The sequence below is a fragment of the Chamaea fasciata genome, unplaced genomic scaffold (genome assembly GCF_029207755.1).
Source record: "Chamaea fasciata isolate MVZ Bird 193981 ecotype frontalis unplaced genomic scaffold, bChaFas1.0.hap1 SCAF_5, whole genome shotgun sequence".
NCBI lineage: Eukaryota > Metazoa > Chordata > Aves > Passeriformes > Sylviidae > Chamaea > Chamaea fasciata.
This window is the reverse complement of record NW_027094090.1, coordinates 26,734,004-26,749,171: the sequence shown is the minus strand read 5'-3', so window position 1 is coordinate 26,749,171 and position 15,168 is coordinate 26,734,004. Positions and strand designations below refer to the sequence as shown.

The 15,168-nt window shown below is 38.5% G+C and overlaps 1 protein-coding gene and 1 long non-coding RNA gene across 5 annotated transcripts in view; one reads left to right on the top strand and one right to left on the bottom strand.

The window, feature by feature from the left end:
- ZNF277 (zinc finger protein 277) overlaps positions 1-15,168 on the top strand; it is a 46,466-nt gene that overhangs the window by 24,630 nt on the left and 6,668 nt on the right. For both annotated transcript variants that reach the window (XM_066183070.1, XM_066183069.1), the window contains exons 5-7: positions 6,613-6,704; positions 8,060-8,170; positions 10,010-10,142. In XM_066183070.1, coding sequence (XP_066039167.1) covers positions 6,613-6,704; positions 8,060-8,170; positions 10,010-10,142 — 336 coding nt within the window. The remainder of the gene's footprint in view (positions 1-6,612; positions 6,705-8,059; positions 8,171-10,009; positions 10,143-15,168) is intronic.
- Positions 1,908-15,168, bottom strand: part of LOC136289360 (uncharacterized) — a 54,456-nt gene continuing 41,195 nt past the window's right edge. For all 3 annotated transcript variants that reach the window (XR_010720771.1, XR_010720773.1, XR_010720772.1), the window contains one exon: positions 1,908-4,995. This is a non-coding gene — a long non-coding RNA (uncharacterized lncRNA). The remainder of the gene's footprint in view (positions 4,996-15,168) is intronic.

Here is a 15,168-nt window from a genome sequence, read left to right as displayed (position 1 = left end):
CCCAAATTCGAGTCTTAGGAAAATTTGGATTGGCAGGCAAAATCCAGTTGGTTCAGCTACTCTGTGCTATTTCCATTTCCTGGCAACAGTAATATTCTTCAGCTTGAAGTACATGACTAGTGAATCCCCAGAACTGGAATAATATATACAAGTCTTACACAGCTTTCCACAGGATCCTAGCTCTTGGAAAGGAGAAATGTGGTAGTTCTTCCACTGGGGATTTCCCATGGAGTTGGAGTTGCTTGAGCTGAAACCTGCATTCCTATGTAGGCCTATTGGACTGGCATGAACTCAGAAGAAAACAGCTGATGCATTCATGCTTAGCATGCTTCCCTTCCAAAGCTATCTGGGATCAGTAAAAAAGGTTTGTCTAGGTCAGTATCTTACCCTTGACAGCAGCTAAGTGTCTCTGGTATGTGCTGTCTTCTGATCTAGTGGTGATTCTTTCCCAAAGTACTCAGTCTCCTGGAATTGGCAGCTCAAAAATTTCTGAATTTAGCAATATGAGCCTCTAACTCTGAACCCACAAAAACTTCCAGGACTCCCACTACCTGCAGGAATGAGTTGTGCAGCTTGACCACACACTGGGAGAGGACCATCTAGAGAACCATCTGTTTGGTCCTTTTGAACCTGTCATGTCACACCTAGCAGGTTTTTATATTAGAAGAGATAGTGAAGAATTTGTCCTTAGTATTATCCAAACCATTCATGATTTGTCTCCTGATTTATCTGCCTTACATTATGTCTTTCATTAGTCCTGTGCTGGACTGCACACTCGTGGCAAAGAAGGACAACATCATCCTGGGCTGTATTAGGAAGAGCATTGCAGTCAGGTCAAGGAGACGATCCTTCCACTCTACTCAGCACTGCTGAGACCACATCTAGTGTGCTGGGTCCAGCTCAGGACTCCCCAGTACAAGAAGGATATGGACTTCCTTGAGCAACTCTGGTGCAGGGTCACAAAGATGCTTGAGGGACTGCAACATCCTACGTACAAGGAGAGGCTGAGGCAGCTTGGACTGTTAAGTCTGGATGACAATGCTCATAGGGGAACTTAGTGATGTATATAAATACGTGATGAATGAAAAAGGAGTCAGATTCTTCTCAGATGTGCCCACCAACAGGACAAGAGGTAATGGGCATGAATTAAAAATCAGGAAATTCCCCCTGAAAACAAAAAGACACTTTTTTTTTTTTTACTGTGAGTGTGGTCAAACACTCTTAACAAGTTACCCGGAGAGGTTGTAAACTCTTCCCCTGTGCAGAGAGTTAAAAGAAAACTCAACACTCTCCTGGGTAACCAGGTAGAGGTGACCTTGCTTGGGCACAGGGGTTAGACTTGTTGCTCTCCAGAGAACCTTTGCAACCTCAATGATTAGGTGATTTGAGGTTGAGGAATGCTGTTTGGTGGTTCTTCACAGTGCATCATTACTGCACTTCTCTGTATCTTTTACGGTTTGCAACAATCCTTTTGGGTTTATGAAAGACATACTGAGTTTTGCATGTGGGCATGCAGTGTCATAATGATATTTGCTTCCCAAGTGTATATCATGTTTGTGGCTTTGAGGGAGGAAAAAGGGTTGTGATTGAGCATGTGGCTGATGTTTTCATAGAACCATCTTATTACAAACAATACCTGCTATAAATTGGACTGTACTTTCTTGTTTTTAAAGGGCATTTGTTTCTGATTTTGTTGTGTTTTCTACTGTGGAGTTCTGTACCAGCTAAGCCTTTTCTCCACTGCAGTACCAAGGACATGAAGAGTGTTGGCAGGTGAACAATCTCATCTGCTCTGCGAGTAGACATTTCCTCAAACTCTGGAATGAGTGGAGGATTTAACCCAAAGCAAGTGCTGGTTTTGTTCATAGAGTAACTACATTAGGAAAGAAAGAAATACACATGCTTATTATGGTGAGAAATAGTTTGCAATTATCACTGTTTTGAATATCAGAATTGTATCCTCAGTTTTTACGGGAGGATTTGTGAAATCAAGCTGCAGCTGTAGTCGCGGCTAATGGAGTCACTGCTTTAGTTACAGCAATAAAGTCTGTTTATTTTTTCATTTCCTTTTGCTGCAATCTGAGCATTGACTTGCAAGTTAAATAGGTATTTTGCTTTGTAAAGTCTTTTACCTCCAGACAAGTCCAGCAGTTAAGAGTGAGCTGGTAAATGGGCTCATGTGAGTTGCGTGGAATAAAGACCAGAACTATACAACTTTTTGGTGATTTTTCTGTAGCCTTTAAATCCTACCTGCTTTCTCCAACAGCAAGCCCAAACAAGGACAAATGCTGCCTTTAAAATGTGCTGCCTGAAGCATTTCATTCTGCAGTTTTGAAACTCCAGTTTAGGAATATTTCAGGCTGTATTGCAGCAGGGAGCTAGCCAAGGTGGATGTCATGCAGAGACATAATGGAGACTGTGATGTATTGAGAGAGGCCAGGGAATGAGCCTGAAGTAGGTTAGAGAGCACAGCTTGCTGAAATACTGACAAGGCTGTGAAATACAAAACAGATACAGTCTTTTGGAAAAACACAGTCTTGACAAAGAATTTGTAGTTGTGAAGCACTACCAGGCAAGGAAGTCCTGTCAGCAAAACTAGAGATACATGGAGGGGCAGTGTCAATATAAGCCACCTGGGTATTTTCTTTAAATAAAAAAAGTAACATCTCCAAACCTGTTTTTTTTTGAAAATATGTACTTTGTGCAACAGCACTGACTCATGTATACAGCTATTCACCTGTCATCTGACTGGAAGTTTTAGGTGACGGGGCTTCTCTTTCTCCCAATAAGTAAAGACCCTGAAGAGGAGTCTTCACCAAGACTGAAAGCTGTATCAGCTTCCCAAGTATAGCTGTTTGTATGATCCCGTTTGTCACAATCTTAAACTGAGACAAGGTTCAGGAGGTTGAAAGTATACACTGGAAGGGATGGAGATGTTAGTCCAGTTTAGTGTAATACAGCATCGGAAGTGCTTGCTGAATAGTTGGTAATGTCAGCATGTTAAAACCTAGTTCTGAATTCTATAGGCCCTTCTTTCTGAATTCTATAGGCCTATGTTGGGTATTTAATTTCTTTTCTCAAGCACTCTGGAATCTTGCCTATCCTCTATCAGTTTATGAAGATTTGTCATACTAATGGTCAGAAACAGTTTTATCTGATTCCATTATGACTGTTGGGTAAATTAATTCAGGTCTAAATACATTTAATGTCCAAACTTTAACCCTTTCTAATCCTTTGCTGATCTTGGTTCTTTTTTTCTTTTGTTTTAAATGCCTTTGCTTAACAGCTGTGACAGAATTAGACTGAAGCCCTACATGTTCCAAACATTCCTCTTTACCCATGTTTGGTCTCCTGCTGCATTGGATCTATCCTCCTTTTTGTTGTCTATTTCTGATGTACTTGAGGGTGGGGGAAAGTCAGTTTTTGCTATTTTGTTTTACTGTATTAGGCTATCTCCATCTTCTTTTGCTTGTCTTAGTTCAAACCAACTTCACCTTTCTCCTGCTTCAGCTTGGCAGCCTGTGGTATGTGTCTAATGTAATTTCAGCCCTCTTTTTCTTTTAATACATCTTTACATAGTTAGTTTTCATCATACCATGAAACTCATCCTCCTTTTGTTTTAATTGACTCAGCTTCCTGAAAGAGCTGTAAGAATGTCATCTACATCAGTGTCACAGTTCCCTTCAAAGTCTGTCATCAGACCTATCATTGATGACAGCCTTTTCAGGTGTAGGTTTGAGCCTGTATTGCTTCAGTAGCTGAGTCAACTCAAGAAGAGGAGCAGTAGGGAAGAAAGGAAGAACCTAAGAGCAAATGGGACAGACAGCTAGAGGAACAATCCCTTATACCTGTCCCAGCTAGTCATTCCATATCATTCATTTTGACCCCAATCTCTGTGGAGTGGGCTGGAATCAAGGGTGAGGTACAGGAAAAAAAAGAAAAAAAAGAAAAGGAAACAAACACATTTTTTTAAATGTTTTGAGTATTTTTGTCTTTGTATCAACAATGAATTAATGCTGACATCCCCAAAGATTCAAGGAGGTTGGAAGCTGGTGGAAGTGTTTAAGCAAATTGCTCATTTCCTGGCTCATAACTTCAGTTTCTGCTTGACGTACATTACCAGAATGTCCCTGCTCAGAAAAATTTCCGTTTTATGTAAGTTATTGTAATTGCACTTCTCCCTTTGGAGTCCTAGCAGTGAAATACATTATTAGAAATGTCTGTAGGGAAGAAGAGCAGTCTTGTTGCTTTTGCTGTATTTGTTGTGAACTGGTGCTTTTAATTCCTCACCTGTCCAAGTATCAGATAAGCTTTCTGGTTTGGAAGGCTCCCTGTGGCAATGAAAGATGCCAGTATTTCATAAAAAGGAGGGTCTACCTTGGAAAATATTTTTTAAATTCTGTTGAGTAAATTGGTAAAGCAACAATGGGGGCTTAGTCAAAGCTTCCCAACTGCCAAGTGTGCTGGTGTAGGGGGAAATGGGAAGGGTGAGAGTAGAGTAGCAGTAGCATCATCTGTGTGGAGAATGCAGTATGCTTCTCCTTCCTCCTCAGACATAACTGAGAGCAGCTGCCGACAAGGGCTTCAGTAAGCAGTCTGGAGTTAGGCAGACAAATACTGCAGAAAACTTCTTCCCCTCCTAGTAAATTGAAATCAGGAAGCTACATTGGGGGACCGTTAATGAGGGTGGGGCTGTTCAAACCCTTTCTATCCTTATGTTTGAATTATGCATGATCGCTTTTCATTTCTATTCAGATTGTTTCCAGTGTTTTTTACAAAAATTTACAAAAATGTTTATGATGGTTTCAAATCCAAGCTTAGCCAAACAGGGTCAAACATGCTGCTGAATGGAGAGGGGCAGGTCCATATATCAAAGCCCTAGTTTCTGTTGATGTGGTATGGGTCATCCGCTGCCCACGTGGAGGGATCTTAATTGAATCTTTGCTGAAGGGCTCTGACACAGTATGCTCCATTCATCTCTTTCCAGAGTCAGCCCTGAAAAATAGGAATTTACATTTCTGTGAGCTGACATTTTGTGTAACACAGCAGAACATGAGCAGATATGGCCTAAAATGTGAGTAGGTTCTGCTGAGCATTACTCCAACATAAAATCCACACCTTGTAGTACAAAAACAAACAGAAAAGCCTCACCATCTGTATTTTCAGGGTAACAGATGCTTAAGTTGCAATTCCCAAGTGGTGTGGTGGAGTATGGCCCTGGAAGGGGCTGTGGCACAGTGTGCCCCTGTCCCTTGGCCAAGTGCATCTCAGGTGCAGCACTCTCATGTGTTCTTGACAGACATCTTACCACCCCACTGCCCCTCACTGGGTGTAGCATGCTGCTTTTGTGGAGGAGAAGTAGACAGCACATTTGTTTTCCTAGTGTCAGCCTCCTGCCATCTCTCAGTGGGCAGCGGAATGTGGTGTGGTACATCCACACCAGCCCATCTGCACTGCAGGACGCTTTGGAGTCTTTCATCACAATAGCTCAAGCTTCCTCTCATCTCTTTTGGGGTTTAGGGGGTGTGTCTTTCCTTTCTTTTTTCTTTTCTTTTCTGCCTTTCTCTGGAGTTTATCCAACAGGTGAAGATGAATTTAGTTGGACCCTATGGACAAACTTGGGTGTTAATCCATATAAAAGACTTACTAAAGAGGCAGGTGAGAAACACCGAGTTTCACTGCAGGTTCTAAAGAGATAAAGAGATTGAGAAAATCCCCTAAGAAATTCAGTCAGGATCCTGAATGTCAGAAAGCAGGCAGTAGCACCTTTTTGTAGCACAGAAATTAATTCCTTTCCCAGTTATCAGTACTTAAAACACAAGTACAGAGTAGCATGTTGCTAGGCTGAAAATATGCTAAATTTTAATCCAGACATTGATTCTCCCATGTCCCAGATGATTATGGCCTTTCCATCTGAAGTGCATAGTAACTGCACAGTATAACTACCCTGCTGCTGTTACAGCAACAGAGACAGATCACCTGCTGCTTGATTTTGTTGCTGTTAGGAATGTGCACCAAGTGTTGTAAAGTGTCTGACCCAGCCTGTTGTCCTCCCTTAAACAGAGCCAGAGTAAAGGTCATGACCTTCTCCTTTTCCTGGGTTTGGTTGTGCCACAGCATCTTACGGAAACTGCCAGGGCTGTGTCCTGTGTTAGGAAAAAGCCCTCTCGGTTGCCTGCAATTAGTCATGTAGGATTGAGTTTGCCATTCCACACTGGGCATTAGGTGGTTACCCATAAACCTGCTCCTTGATACCAGAGGTAGACCTGAATCACAGGTAGAAACATTAAACTGATACGTTTTATACAGGATTATTTAATTAGTTGCATAAGATCTCACTGTGGATTGTTTTATTTCCATGCACCATGGATATAAAGTTAAAAGAATCTTACTGGAACTTAAATGGGACACATACTGCCTTTGGAAAAACTTGGTATTTTTGTGAGAACCCACACTCAAAACATACTAACATCTGGTTTGTGCCGGCAGCACATTTGAATTTTTTATGTTCATTGTTACCAGTAGGGATAAATAGGTGTAACGAGCTTATGTGATGGAATGATTTTATGATCATGGTTTTGTCTGAATAACTATATCTGTTTCTTTTCATAGAGAGAAATCCTAGAACAGCAACAACAAGAGAGATATGATACAAGTTTTCATAGTATGTGTATGTTCTGTGATCAAGAATTCACAGGAAACAGGTTTGTTTATTGCTCTGTTTGTTTTATTATTTGATACCTACTCAGCATCTTTGTTTATATTTTCAATGTCATGGAACCAGTTAATGCATAATGGTAGGACCGAGAAGATAGAATTAAAGTACAGTTTAAGTATTTCTTTCAACTGAAGTGCCATTTTAAATAGATCCTGTCCTACTTCTCAAACCTGTTTTTTTATTCCAGTACAATTATTTCTACTACACAGTACACTGGAGTTTGGAATGAGCCATTTTAAAGAGAAACCTTTTTTTGGCAGCTGTTTTAGTGACAAGGACAGCTGTGTAAGCCAATGTGACGGTTAAAAAAAAAAAAAAATCCTGTTGTACATTTTCTTATTTAAGGCTCACCTAACTAGTGTGAATTTGAATATCAAATGAAAAAGAGGAGAGGAAAATTAGAGTGAGAACAGAGGGCTTTACAGCATTAGTCAAGTGCAGGCAAGAATTGCATTGAAGTGCATACTCCAAAGAAACTTTGTTTATTCAGAGTAAATCAGTTTCAGTTGGAGAGGCTAAGTCTGTTTGCATGGGTATTTCTAGTAATCTGGAAAGATGGAATTGCCTGAGGTCATATTCCTGCAGGTCATCCCAACGTTCTGTGGGTACCCCTCTCTGCTGTCTGGTGACAATAGAGGAACTTCACCTCTGCTTCCTCTTGGGTCCGACAGGCAGAGTGAATGTTTGAAAATCGTGCCTGGACAATGGTAAAAGCCAGTGTCAACATTTGGGTATTTCTTTAGTCCCCAAAAGCAGAAGCTGAGGCATTTAGAGAGGTTGGGCACCTGAGGAATTAACCAGTATATCTCTGTTAGAAGAATATTTAATTTGAACATCCATTATGTCTATTTGTGTACACTTTTGAGTGCCGTTTGTGTTGCTAGTGCTTGTGAAGCAATATTGATGTAAAAGCACATTGCGTCCAAGAATTTCTGCTCTGCTAACCAGCATAGAGAAGTCTGACAAACAGCTTTTTAGAATGTTTCTCAGGAGGGTTGTTTGAAATGTGATTTGCTTACACAGGGTAATGAATGAGCTTTGCTAACAGTGAGGGTCAAAATAAACTATACTGTAATTTTCATTTAAAGGATTCTATTTCATGCATGTGGATGGAGCAGTTGAAATGTCACCGAACATTCAGCAGAGCTGAAAATGAAAAGCTTCCTGTTTCAATAAAATTACATTCTTTTTTCCTAGCATTGGCAGCAAGACTATTACTGTTTATTTAACATTGGCTTTTATGCGGTTTTAGAGCCATTGGTGTATTTTAGATTACTAATTGAATAATTCTTATATATATCCAAAAAATATGTAACATTCTATTTGAATCGTCTTTTGTAGATCTATTCTTCTCAATCATATGGCAAGAGAGCATGCCTTCAACATTGGGCTGCCAGATAACATTGTGAACTGCTATGAGTTTTTGGCTGTATTACAGGGGAAACTTGACAAGTATGTAGAGTTTTGTTTGTTTGTTTTCAATAAACTTGGGTTGTATTTCTTTTAACTTGGAAATAGTAGATAAAAATGAATTCTGCATTTGTGGCTAGTTAAAAAGAAGTAAAGAGAGCATGTACCTTTTGTGAATCCTCTTAGAAGTCTTTTTGTTGTCTTATTGAAAGCTAACTCGTAACAGTTCATAGTATGAAGTCAAGTGCCATGTTTCAGTTATGTGTAGCTCAGTTTGACATCAATAATAGCACGTGCCTTTTTCTCATAGCTTTTAGCATTAATGTTCTCTCTCATAATGACAAACTTTTGTCATTATGAGAGAGAACATCATCTCTTTAATCACTGAATACAGAGTCCATGTTCCAGTCTTCTTTTGCCTCCACCTACCATTACTGTATATGTTTGCTCTCTCCCTTTTGTACTGCTAACAGAGTAAATGCAGAGCAGAAGGGGCTAGATACATGTTAACTTTTTCCAGAAATGAAGACATATTAAGAATGCCTTTTCTTTTATCACTGGTGTTGCCTAATGCACTGAATTACCATGCTCACTGATAATTTGCAGCTCTACTGTTTATCAGTAGTAGGACCTGAGGCTTTCACTTAAAGGGAGTTTTCTCAAAGCTTATCCTCTCTGTAGTTAATGCACATGCTGAAATTGTGTGCAGAGTAGTGAAAGCTCTCCCTATGGCTAGGAATAGACTTATTAGCTATGCTAGTAGAATAGTACCTGAGAATAAATTACTAGAGCAGAAAAATCTTATTTCAGGCAAATAAGACTGCATTATGTATGCTGACAGAAAGCCTTCCATACTCTTTGTGGGAATGCCTTTCTCAAACAGAGCAAACACTTTGCTGTTAGCAGGTGGAACAAAGCAGACATTAAAATTCATAGGTGTATTCTCGCATCAGACCTGTGATTCACCAGCAAGGCAATCTTGATTTGAAGTCTGCAAGCACAGGGAGAACTCAAAACTTCATAAATGTCTTGAAAGGCAAATGATATTGAGAATCCTGAATTCCTGCTCGACACAAAACTTCTGAGGGGAATCTGGAACCAAAACAGTTTTATGATGCTGATCTAAGGCAGTGCATATACTTCTGTTTTGTTTGACTTGCTCTGGAAGACATACTGTGGTAAAATTCTCATTTGTTAATGAATGCTTTCACCTTCTCGAGTAATGTGTATATACACCTAAATAATATCTTCATGTCTATATACATATATGCATGTACATATTTGTATGTATGTCTATCTAGGAATTATATATACTTCTCTCTGTGTGTGGATATGAATTTACTTACTGAATTTTACTTCTTAGGATTTCAAAACTGATTGACCACTCTGGCATACTTTCATTTATCCTCCCTGTTGAGGGAGAACTATAAAAACATTCTGTTAAATTAATTTAAATTGTTTCAAAAGATAAGTAGTGTTCAGAGTTTAGTTTTTTTCACTCTGAATTACAAAGAAACAATTACGGGTGGATTGGATGTCAGTGTAAGTCCATGCTGAGTTACAGAGCTCACACAGTGAGCAATCAGCAGCCTTTCTGTGCCTACTTTGGGTAATCAGACTTTTCTCCCACTTTGCATATGGGGCAAACAGTAAACTTTTTTGTTACCTATATTTTTAATTTTCTGTCATTGTTATTTCTGTTTGATTGACTCTACTTGATTTAAGATTATAATTTTTTTTTTTTAATTAGCTTTCTGTTTCTTTTGATTTGCTCTGACATGCTTAGGTTAATCTTACTATGCATAACTCCAGCTTATTTAAGTGTATTATTTTGTACTATTTTCATTTTAACATACTGACCTGTTTATCTTTCTATCTTAGCTTGCAGTGTTTATATTGTGAAAAAGTCTTCAGAGACAAAAACACACTTAAAGATCACATGAGGAAGAAGCAGCATCGCAGGATCAATGCCAAAAATAAAGAATATGACAAATTTTATATCATTAATTACTTGGTAAGTAGTTCTGTGAATAATTAGCAAATTGACTAAAGAGATACAGACATTATGTAGTTAAAAGTGAATAAATCCAAGCTAGCAATTAGTATAAAGGTCAAAAATCAAGTGAAGGATTCTTAAGAAGTGTACTCATTTGTGGTATAATATTCTGGATAATTGTCAAACTAAGCACTAGTAAATGTTTTTTGTTGAGATTTGATTTTGAGAGATGCAAGAATGTAGCTTGAAGAGACACTAATCATCATGTCATTAGTGCTCAGTCTCTGCTTTAAAAACAGAAGGGAAAGTGAGATAGGGCAATGAAGTAAATGGAGGTCTAATTTAAAGCAAGTAAGCTTTGAGCTCGTTTTCTATAAACCTTAAGCTGGAAGTGCTCTTCAGAGGATGAATTAAATGCAAACAGGAGGAAAATGAAAGACACAGAGATGAAAGAAAAATAGTTAGTTTTTAGCCTCCAGGTAGGTGTATGTTGCTAAATACTTTTTTATCTCAGATCTTTGAGAGTGTGTGCATTTGTATGCAACAGATTTTCACTTGCTACCTTCAACTTATGAATATAGGAGCTGCTTCAAAAGCTGCTATGTTCTGTCCCAGAAATAACTATAGTTCACCTGAAGTAGTCTTTGTGCCTTCTACGTGCACTAATATCCAGGTTATAAATAGGCATTCTTGACTGTTCTACCTACTCTTTCTTTTTAATTTCTCTCCATGAGTGTTACTTTAATACTGAAAACAAAATTTTGCATGTTTAATGCTCTACCAAGTCCCTTGTACCCAAGACAGAATGAGTTCCCTTGGTGATATTTTATGTTTTTCTTCCAAAGATCAGTGATCTGAGACCTGTTGGTTTTTTTTTCCTAGATACTCAAATTTCACAGCTTCGAAAACTGACCTGTGTTTGCTGCACAGTGAGGAAAAGGTTGGGAAGCTGTGTAGGGTAGATGTTTTTAGATCCTCAACAGAACTGAGCATTTACTTCTCCTTTGGAAATTAACAGATTTTATTTTAATGTAATTGTTTTAAGTGATTTTAATAGTTTCTTTCTTCTCTGTTTATCCTGCACATAATATTATGTTTTCAGAATTTGGCGTCTTTTTTAATTATCTTTTGTTTCTCATTTGCATTCACTGTTCACATTTAAATCTATTCCATCTTAGATCAGGAAATTGAGCTAGATGACTATCCAGAACCTCTGAGAACCATGAAGTCCTACTTGAGAAATTTGAGAGACATGCAGGAAGGTCATAACATGAATACACACACAATGGCTGTGCCATGTTAATAAGCAGAATATACCAAAGTAAATATAACAGCAAGGCTAATGTCCACATACCTAACCTCTTTTCTCCAGTTATTCCAAAACTGGGGCCTTGCTCATGCCTGTCACCTGAGAATGATCTGTGGCCTGTGTGCTTCCTGAACCACATCCAGGTGTGGTCTGAGCGGTGCTGCCTGTGTGGCCACAGAACATGCAAACTGTTTAACAGTCAGGGCCGTGGTCCGCTTTGCCTGTAGCTGGAGAGTGCCTTCACGTGGCAGCCTGAACCAGCTTGGGTATTGGTCACTGAGGAGCATCACTTAGACATGTATTCTTTAAGGTTCTTGAAATTACAGACAATAGTAAGTATAACTAAATGAGCTATGTCAGACCACCAAAATGTTTAAAATTGGGCAGTGGGTACTGCATACGCAAGATCTGTGCCAGTACATCTTCTGGGACATACTTGAATGATCACAATTCTTTGTCTGGCTCTGCATGCTCTGCTACAGCCATGTTGTCTTTCCACACGTTTTCAGTTGTCTGCACTACAGTCTACTCAGGGGACTGTTTCTACTCAGCCTTTCTGATCCTTCAGACTATACCCACATCAGAATTTCTGACATTTCTTCTTTTAAAGAAAGATTAAAAAAAAAAAAAAAAAAAAAAGATTGAATGCAGACTAAAAACTCTGTAGTAAACACTTATAACGTAGTTCACTATAAAATGTATATTTGCACACAGGAGATTTTTAGGAGTGTTCCTACACAGTGGAAAGTGTTTGCTTTCCAAACAGGCTTTGACACCCCCTTTTTTTTTTTCTGCACCGAGACAAGACTAAAAGGAAGAACCTTAGTATGTTCACTAGGAGTTCAGTAGATTGGCCTTTATATTGTAAAGAGAAAATATTCTGTACTGCACATACATGCTCTACAGTAGATTATATTAAATGTGATAGGATGGGTTTTTTTCAAGTGGAGTCTATATTCAGTAAACTCTAGATATTACACAAGATCTGCTTTTTGTAATGGCTCAATGTAGTGATTTTGTTTCCTCTCCCCTAACACCTCACAATGTACCAGAAATTATTTTTTCTGTGTGTACTATCAAGATTCACTCATTTTTACCTATGAGCATTAGATGTCTGTGCTTCACATTGCTCTAAAAATCCAGGGGATTATACAGTTTCAAAGACACAAACATGGTTTACATATCATATCTGAAATTATTCCCCAGTGGATTTGGAGGTCTTCGGTCCCTATTGTGTAAGTGTGGAAGATTGTACCAGTCCTAGCGAATGGCTTGAAGTGTTAATTCAGAGAGATGAGCTGGTACTGGAGTACTGAGCAACAATGTGTCCATGATATATACATATAGATGTAGAATTCCTTATTTTTCTTTTCTTCAAAAAAACCCACTTCCAACCTAATTTCATTGTTTCTCTGCATGTATTATCCTGTGGCCCCATGACACACCTTGCACAAAGAGCCAAGTAAAAATGGAGAGGGGAGAACTTTGTAATCTGTGGTGCCTGCTGGAGGCCATAAAGAACAGAAGGCAGCATTAAAGCTCTCTTATTCCCAGAGGAGCTGAGGCAAACCCAGACTGACAAGGCCTTCCTTTCTGTATTCACCTGATTGTTACCAGCAGCACTTTTAGGTATAGAGTATCCTTTGTAGGAAGCCCAGATGTCTATTTTCAAATTGACTAATGGCATGTGTCTACAATATGTAACATCACTGTAATTAACACAGTTATAACTAAGCTAGACAGCTGAAAAATGGTAGTTACCACTTACTAGAAACCTTGTTTCATAAAGCCTTTATTTTCCTCAAAGATAAAAAGATGTTTTCTCCTTATTGCCAAGCTCAAGGTCATCACTATTATCTGTTGGGGGACAGGCAAAAAATATTTTTTTATGGGAGTCACTACTTATGTTTAGCCTCTTTTGATTTACATGGTGTGTATTTTGTAAAATAGTAAAGGGAAACTCTTCATCAGTTGGTGATGGTTCAGGATTTAATAAAATCCCCCAATTGGGGAATACTTCATTTTGGAACTCTGTCAACATGGATTAACTAATGTTGGGGCCATCTCTTCTTCCTGATAGACCAGCTTGAGTTCCACAGCAGTGTAAAACAGATACCATAACTCAGACGATCACAGCAAGACAGGTGAGAAGAAGGTCAAGAGAAAATTTGCAGGAGAAATCAACATACATTTGGAATTTCTGAGCTCCACAGGCCGGGAACTCCATTTGTACGTAGTTTGGGAGCTGCTCTTGAGGGAACACTGAGATACCAGCTGCTGTTCCTAGTTTCTCCCATCTCCACACTTTTTTTCAAGCTGGGGTGTGCTACCTCAGTGAGGCACACAGACTTTCTGCCTGTAGAACTGCACTCAAGTTGAGAAGATAAATTGCCAGTGAGGCATTTCATCTCTCTGCATTTAGATTACATTTTGGAAGAGGAAATAATCAAACCACACACATTTGCATGTTCTGACTTTTCTATAGGATCATCCTCTCTGTGAGGTACGCAGAAAGTATTTTAAAGAAAAAGTTGTTTTTTCTTGAATATATAGCAAGGTCTTCAGGGTTTTTTAATTATGCATTTTCTAGTATTTGAACTATTAACAATGTCAAGTCTCATTTTTTCTCTGGTTTTGTTAAGAATTTCTTGGGAATCTCTAGAGATCATTCCTGGCAGCTCTTGCATCTTGGATGAAAAAGCAAAGAAAGTTGAATACTTAACAAAGGCACCCTTGGTCCCAGATGCCCATCAAGCTGGAGAACTGAAAAAGTGTTTAAAAAAAAAAAAAAAAGAAAAAAAACCTGAAAGATTTTTTAGAATGTTTCAAAGAACTCTTTTCCACCCAATTGCTTAGATTCAGTCTCTTGGCACTTTCATCACAGTGTTCCTAGTTATCCATTCACCATGCAATTTTCCAGTGATAGAAGACCTGGTTAGCTTTTTGCTTTTTACCTTTTTTTTTTTTCTCCTCTGAATATAAATAGATGAGGGAAACAGATACATCTTACAAGCTCCCTCTCTGCCTTCTTCACCGAAACACCATAAGAAACATCAGCAATAACAAAGCTCAAGCATGTTTTTTTTCCCTTTTACCTTCAATTAAAAGGTGAAGCTTAATATTGGCTGCAGTTTTGAACATACTCTCTTATGCTGATATACTTTGAGCTAGTAAAGAGAAAACACGGTGAGCATTCATCTTCATTTTGCCGTGGTTGTGAGCCACTATCTGCTCATTAAGGTGTTAACATTAGCAGACATAGGAAACTAGTGTGCAGCTGGGAGAACATGTGGTGAGAGGTGTTAATGTCTTCATGTTATCTCACAGTATTGGTGACAGTAATGAGTCTCCCCTCTCACTCAGAGAGTTTACACACTACCATGCAGTATCACTAAATTATATGATGGCATTACGTTTAGAGCTGTCTGGAGACAATTGTTTATCATTTTCCTGATAGACACTAACAGCTTTAAAAATTCTCAGTAAATTGTTAAATGATGGATATTTTTTCCTTCTTTTTCCAAACACCCATAAAGGCAATAATCATACTTGTTACTAAGGATGTTACTAAATATATTTATTAGTAGGAATATTTTAATAAAATCAATTAAAATATTATCTTTTTATTAGCTGCCTTTTTTTTTTAATGGGGACAAGGTCGTCAACTATAATCTTTGTGAATCCTCCACAGCCATCAAAACTACAGGTTCAAAAATACTATTGTGATTACTGGTG